This window comes from Dipodomys spectabilis, unplaced genomic scaffold (genome assembly GCF_019054845.1).
Source record: "Dipodomys spectabilis isolate Male_0828 unplaced genomic scaffold, ASM1905484v1 ptg000092l, whole genome shotgun sequence".
Lineage (NCBI taxonomy): Eukaryota > Metazoa > Chordata > Mammalia > Rodentia > Heteromyidae > Dipodomys > Dipodomys spectabilis.
In genome coordinates, this window is record NW_024870769.1 from 5,250,646 (window position 1) to 5,257,826 (window position 7,181).

The following is a 7,181-nucleotide window of genomic DNA, read 5'->3' on the forward strand; positions in this document are numbered from 1 at the left end:
CAAAAGTCACCATGTGGCTTGACCTTGTCAAGGGCAAAATCTGCATATTACCTTCTGTGTCTGAAACCCCCCACCCAATTCCAGCCCACAAGAGCCTTAGAGGAGCGGATTAGCTGAGTAGTACTGTAAACGGTCCCTGTTGATTTTTTTTTCCTTCATCCTTCTGTTCTGAAACCAGATTTTGACTTGACGGTCGGTGAGGTTGAGCATGCGGGACAGTTGCAGGCGTTTCTCTTTGTTAATGTAGACGCTAAAAAAGAATTCCCGCTCCAGCTCGCGGATTTGGTATTTGGTATAGGGACAGCGCTTTTTTCGGGTACGTTGGCCACCTATGGAAGGAGAAAGACAGGGGGTGAGCCAAGCATGGAGGCTACAAATCATCTGCCCCCCAAAAAAACCCCAAGTTGAGGAAAAAGGCTAGCCACAGCCAGTGGAGACCCCCCAAGCTCCTTTCGGGTCCCTCTAGTCCCCTGCCCTTAGACTCCTGCGAGCTGGGGACAAGCTGCTGTCGGAGCTCAGCCTCAAATAAAATCCAGCTCCTTAGATAGGCCCCGGGGGAAGGCGCTCTGGCTGCCCCCGAGCAGAAGGGAAGGCTCCTTATAGCAACAGGCGAGTTTGCTCTGCCTAAACCGCTTTGAAAGCAGCCGAGTGGGGGGTTCCTGGCTGCCTCTCGCCCTGCCAGACTAAACAAACAGCCGCCTACGGACATTTCACCTTCAGCACCTGGGCCGCCTGTTGCCGAAGCAGTAAAGGAGCCCAGGTCCCAGGCTTTTTCGTGGTGACTATGATTCTGATCTTGTTAACTTGTGGGGCGGCTGCAGGGTCTTTGTCAGCCTCCAGGCGGGTCATCAGCTCCAGCCTCCCGAACAACCTCTCCACCAGCCTGGTGGGAGGGGGGGTGTCAGCCGAAGACCCCAGCCCTATCGCCACACAGCCAACGGGGAAGAGGGGGGGGGCCTCGGCAGGGCTGGGGTGCTGTTTTAGCAAGACGGGGAGACAGTGGCTTCTTGAAGCCACAGGCAAGATCGACTTGCTCCCCCCCCCCCCTTGAAAGAAAGAAAGAAGAAAAAAAACCAACCCCACAAGACCAAGAAAAAAAATGCGTTTGACAGATTTAATAACAATTGTGACTAACATGAGTTGGACAGAAGGCAGCACGTAATTGCCACCGCGCCAGAGGAAAATGGCTTCCTTTGGACAAAAAGGCCAACTTTAGGTTAATTTGTTTCTTTTAATATATTGCTCGAGCTAAGCGGGCTACTTTATCTGTGAAATGCGCTCCGAGCGCCATCGTTAACCCGCGATGCCTTTGAATGCCAGCCGGGCCTGGAGTCCCCGGCGCAACACATGGCTTTTATAAAAATCTCCGGATTACCTCGCTATCAAAGGCTCCTGAAGCCCTTGTAGGGGGAATTTACAGGCGCCCACCTCCGGCTCCCCAGCCTGGAGCTGGCCCCGAGCGGGACCGAGCTGTCGGATTTGGGAGCTGAGAAGGAGGGGGAGAAAAAAAAAAAAAGGGAAGAAGAAGAAGGGGAAAAAAAAAGGAGTTGTGCTTTTTTTTTTTCTTCTTTGCAGGCATGCTTTGGCCGGTGGGTATTTCACGGCCAATTTCAGCACTCGCCACGTGATCCCGCCTTTTATAACAAAGTTTTGTTGGGGAAAACCTAAAGGCCCTTCATAAACCTTATATGCTTATAAAACAGCATATAAAAATTTAACAGCGGTGCTGGGCTAGATTTCCAACTCCCCTTTCATAAAGCGCAGGGCGCGCAGCCTTTATACGTACTGGAGCCGCCGGCCTTGTCCTCAGTGTGGCCGGAAGACGACTCGGGGCTGCTACTGCTCTCGGGGCGCCGCCGCCGCTCCTTCTCCTCCGCCGCCGCCGCCGCCGCCGCCTCCCGGCAGCCACCGCCGCCGCCGCCGCCGCCGCCGCCGTCCGAACTTGAAGTTGCCGGCGCGCCCGCCGCCGCCGCCGCCGCGGAGGTCGCCGTGGCCGCTGGGGGCCCTTTCTCGGCGCTCTTGTCCCCGGGGTAGTCGGAGGAGGCGAGGTTTTCCGGGGTGCCGTAGGCCGTCTCGAAAAACTGGTCGAAAGCCTGCGGCAGGACGCCGTTCCTACCCACCGTGCTATAGAAATTGGAGGAGACGGCGGGGGTGGGGTGGTGGTAGACGTTGGCCGAGCTCTTGGCCAGCACGTCGCCAGGCACGCCGGCCGCGCTGGGCGCCTGCAGGCAGTCTCTGTGCACGAGCTCCTCCGCAGAGTAGCAGTGAGCCAGATTGCCGCGGGGGTGCCATTTAGTGGCGGGCTCAATGGCGTACTCTCTGAAGGTCACTTCGCGCACGGGTTGGACCTGGGGCAGGTTGGAGGAGTAGGAGTATGTCATTGGGCGCGAAGACGGGGTCTGGGGCAAAAAAGAAGGGAGGCTGGAGAAATCTGGACCCGAGACGTAGTAAGTACAACTTGGCAAATACATGTTAGAGGAGCAGGGACCACGCTCATCAAAATCCATCATTGGGCTACCTTGGGCTCTCCGCAGTAGCCGAGCTTAACATGATTCTCCACTGCAGCTGCCTCTTTGAAGCGGATCCGTGAAGTAGAAATTTGGAGACGTAAGCTGACGTGGAAATCTATCCCCATCCTTAGCAGGGAGGTGCTGGTCATGTGACCCGATGTTGAAATTGACAAGCTGCAAGCTAGTCTGGGCTTTTTTTTTTTTTCTTCTCCTTCAACCCCCCCCCCCTTTCCTTTTTTCCCCCCTCCCCTCCCTCCTCGGCTTCCTTTCTTTGTAGCCACCTCAGGGGAAGCAACAGATCGTCACTCGGTGTTCTCACCGAAAGCACGTAATCGCCGGTGTAACTCATGTTGGCTGGGGGGCCTCCCGGCGCGGTGAGGCCGGGGTGCGCCCGCAGGCTGCTCGCTTTGGCTTGCCGGCACGGTCCTGGCCCTCGAGTGCGCCCAGGGCGGTGAGAGAGATCAACCTCCGATGCCTCCCACCCCGTTCCTCCCCAGGGGTGAGGGATGCTATGGGCTGGGGGGGGGGGGCGTTGACCAGGTGGAAGCCCAGAATGGGGTGGTCGTGGTCTGAGAGTCTGTTCTCCTGAGGGCTAACGTTCGCACCTCCTCCTTCTCTGCAGCCGACCCCCCCCCCCCACCTTCTCCCACAGGCTTGCTCTGGGAAGCCCCTCAGCCTCAGACCCTGACTGGACCCCATTTGGGGCCAGGGTTCGCCACCGTGGATGTGCCGGTCCCGTGCTTTATCCAATTTGCACGGTGACTCGATTACACGCTCGCATTCATGGTCACTTCCGAAGCGCTTTAGTGCCTTCCGTCCCTAAACCGCCAACAGCCTGGGCGGCTTCCCCCCGCGGTTTGTCAATAATCCGCGGGGTCCGGAAGGGCCTTCGTCTCACCCGGGATCCATTTTCCCTTCCTCCTTCCATCTTGCCTCCTCACCCCACCCCCTGTTCTTGGAGAACCCCTTTCTCCCCGCTGCCTGCGGGGGTTCGGAGGGACTCCACAGAGCCAGGGGCACGCACGCTGCGCCTCTAGCTCACCGGTCAGCTGGCCTGCCTGGGTCTTCAGGAGCTGAAGAACCGGGAAACCATGCAACTGAGGCAAGCCTTGGGCTGTTTTAGAGGCGCTAACATCCGAAGAGCCTGTTCCTGGGTATGCTGCACCTTTGGGGGACCCTGCCAGGCTGCTTGCAGAGTTTCAGGACTGGGGGGGGGGGGCGGGAGATGGAGGGTGGTGATAAGGAAGTGGTGATGGCCAGGCAGCTCTGGCTAAGAAAGAGGGTGAGCGGCTTCCTTGCAAAGCCTGAGAGTGAAAGCAAGGGATGAACAAGGAAGAAATCCACACAGCTCCTGTCTTTCTTGCTCCTCATTCCACAGAAGGAGCCAGAGGGGGGGCGGGTAGGGGAAGGGGTGCTTCTTAACTCCCCACACCTTGGGCGACAGGGATGCCTTGTGAAGCCTGGGTTTGCGCTAAAGATGGAGTAGGAATCTATGGCTGCTAGGATGAACCTATCCTTCTTGAAAGGAGAAAAATAAGAGAAATGAAGACAAAATAAAGCTTATCATTCTGCAGGATTGAAGAGCTATATTTGGGGGAAACGAAAGAAGGGCGAGGGCACAGAGCACAGAGCAGACAGGCAGGGCCAGAAGCAAGAAAGGGGCCCAGACCTGAGACCTCCCCACAACTCACTTCATAGAAGGAGCTAGGGTGTCACAGAAGGAAAATAAAAAAAGAGAGAAGTCCATTTCCCTCCCCACCCCCATCCAGGAAATAGCCAAAAGTATTTACATATCTTGGGGAGATTTAGAGTATAAACTCTAAGATCTTTGGTATTTAAGTGTCAACATCAATTTATTTATTTATTGCTGAGGTGACCATAACTGACTCAATAACAAATTTAATCATGTATTGCACTGGAAAAAGAAATATTCTCATTATGTATTTTCTCCAAATAATAACCCACCATTCTATTTGAATACCCACTGTAAATATCAATAATAGTGAGTAATTACTATATACGGAAGTAAACTAATTTATTAGCATTTATGTTTATGTCCTTCCCTTTTTTTTTTTTTACAAGGGTTGCTTATCACAAATCAAGCTACTCAGACACATTGGTTTAATGAACTCTTTATTCAGGATTTGCTGCAAGAACTTTCATGCCCCTTGAATCCCTGAGAGCTGAACTTGAGAAATTATTTGTGCATTTTCAGCTTGACATATTTGTCCACTGTGGCTTGCACAGAGGGCAGCATCTGAAAGTCCAGTGGGTGGAAAGGTTGTTGAAGAAAAGGAGCTTTAAGACCCCTAAAGCTGGGAATCACAATGACAGGATTGTCCTGCAGGGAAACACTTCTATTTCCAGCAGCGACTAACAAGGCAAAATATTTGTTTCTCCACAGTATCTCTTTCTTGGAGACAGAATATAAGAGTGGAGGCGAGATTTCAAGCCGTAGTATTTAAGCCTTGTTTTTGACCATCTCAAATTGTCTCTCAGCAGCCCACCCAGTCCTCACCACCCCTACCCTTTAACAAAAGGAATGCAAGGAGGGTTTCAGTGACTTTGCCATAACAAAGGCGCCACCATTGCAGGGCTCGCCCCGCCCCTGGGTGAAGGCAAACAAATTCTTGCACTTGTATTAGGGCTTTTAAGACCATAATTGAACCCGGGGGCGTCTAGGAGAACCGAAAACAGTTCTAGACAGACCTGCGGTTTTATAGCAGTTTTGGCAGTCAACTTCAGCTTGTGCCTGAGCAGTGGGGCCCGAGGTGGCCCGCCGGCGGGGGGATGCCAGACCACCTCCCCTAGCTGCACACAACCCTTCTCTTAATTGGATCGGCTTCCTCTGGTGCCAGGGGGGGAAGGGGTTCCTGCAGAAAGGTCTGTATGAGGTTGTGTGGTGGTGTTCACACCATTGCCTCCTAGGTTCTCCTCGAAGGCCAAGCCGACAAGCCTAGATCCCATGGGTGTCTGTCTGTCTGCAGGAGATAGGCAAATTCCCCAGCGAGGAAAGGCTGGGGCAGAAGAAGGCACTCCAGAGAGAGGTTGGCAGAGCAGTTCCACAGGCTAGACCGAAGCCGGGTGCCCATAGGGACTTGCAGCCTGGAAGAGGGTATGAGGGGGGGCGCTGCTGTGAAGATGGGCGAGGAAAAAGGCTTTTTGATGCCAGCGGAAGGGAAAACGCCCAGAGCTGCCGAATACTTTTAGTTCCCCAGCAAGAACAAGGAGGCCGCGTTCTCAGATCCCTTATCTATCAGTCTCACCAGCTTTGCCCGCTCCTGTACCCACTTGCCTAGAGTATACTGGTGGCGTGACTGCTCCTCCAGATAAGCGGCAGGGTTGCCGGGGTACGCGCCGCTCTTAGGTTCGGACCCAATCTTGGGGCAGGGGTCGGGGGGAAGGAAGAAGTGGTAGAGCTGCGGATTCTTGGTTTTGACTTTGCTCTGAACCTAATTGTCTCTTCCACTTTGCAGGAGGGCCTAAAGCTGCTTTCAGCCCCACTAGGCTCTAGAAAAGACTCCACTGGGGCCAAGGCCACCCCGGAAGGCCAAGTCCGAGTTCCATGTCTTGAAGAAGCCGCGCGGCGGGCAAAGTTGTGACATTGGCCCTGGCGATTGGTTTGCCAAAAGCTGTTCTTTCTCCAGAGCTCCACAGCGTGGGGCCATCTCCAAAAAACACTCCTCAGCGTATATTGCCTTTAATCGTCCACCCGGAGGCCCACGGCGGCTAATGCAAGAGGCCAAAAATGTTTGGAGGAAGAAAAACAAAGGCAGGAAGTGGCGGCGGCCTGACGGTGCGTGTGTGTCTGTAAAGAAGGGAGGGAGCCGGTTCAATCTCTTCTTGTTTTTCCGAACTTCAAGGTCTCGGCGGGCCTCCGCAGGGCACGGCCCGGGGCTCCCAAGTGCAGTGTTTCAAAGTGGCCACCGGGAGAGAAAGCGGGCGCCCCGGGCTAGCCTGGTCAGGCGGAAACGACTAACAAGGAGATTTGGTCAGGAAAACAGGCTAAGCAATTCCCAGGTTTAGTCCGATTTGGTTCTAAAGGTTGGGGCGGAGGGATGGGAGATGCAGAACACCTCGCAGGCGGAGTGAGTGTCCCCTGGCCTGCGTGACGATCCGGTGCATCCTGCGCGCTAGCCGCCTGACTTCCAGATTATCAGAATAAAGTGAGTCCAGGCCCCTGTGCCGAATCCACTTCTTCTTGCAGTTGGAGACTTCTGCACAGCGGCGGGAGGGCGCGGGCGGGCGATGCCTAGGCTGGGTGGCCTCTGGGTGCTCATGGCTAGCGCAGTGCAAAGCCTGGTCCCGAGGCTACAGTGCCAGGGGCGTTTCCAACACATTCAAGGGGCATTTGTGAAAAGGACCATCGCTGGATAGGCAGCTTTCTACTCTAACTGTAGAAGGGAGCGGTGAGCACCCCCAGACTCTAGGCTTTCCTGGCTTACAAGGTAACAGCTGCTCCTTGTCCCCCAAATGTGGGAATCTGAAGTTCCCGGTGCCTGTATTTGAAGCCCTTTGGAAACTCAGCATGTGGTCCACACTATGAATGCTGAACCTAGCTGTTCCAACTGACCACTGATTGTTTCTCCTCAAACCCTTCCAGTCTGGGTTCAGCTCTTGATAGCTTCTCTTCCCTCTTGTCCCTTTCCACCCTGCCTCCCATTCCCAGGC

At 54.6% G+C, this 7,181-nt stretch overlaps 1 protein-coding gene and 1 long non-coding RNA gene across 2 annotated transcripts; one reads left to right on the forward strand and one right to left on the reverse strand.

Moving 5' to 3' along the window:
- Positions 1 to 2,571, reverse strand: Hoxa11 (homeobox A11). The gene is made up of 2 exons (XM_042685084.1): positions 1,787 to 2,571; positions 1 to 329 (listed from the first exon to the last, which is right to left on the reverse strand). Exons 1-2 carry the CDS (start codon positions 2,508 to 2,510, stop codon positions 97 to 99), a joined length of 957 nt encoding a protein of 318 aa, XP_042541018.1. The 5' UTR covers positions 2,511 to 2,571; the 3' UTR covers positions 1 to 96.
- LOC122112228 lies at positions 2,390 to 6,675 on the forward strand. Its single transcript, XR_006148124.1, has 3 exons — positions 2,390 to 2,447; positions 2,566 to 3,664; positions 5,987 to 6,675. It is a non-coding gene; the product is annotated as an uncharacterized LOC122112228 (long non-coding RNA).
- Positions 6,676 to 7,181: the final 506 nt, after the last annotated feature.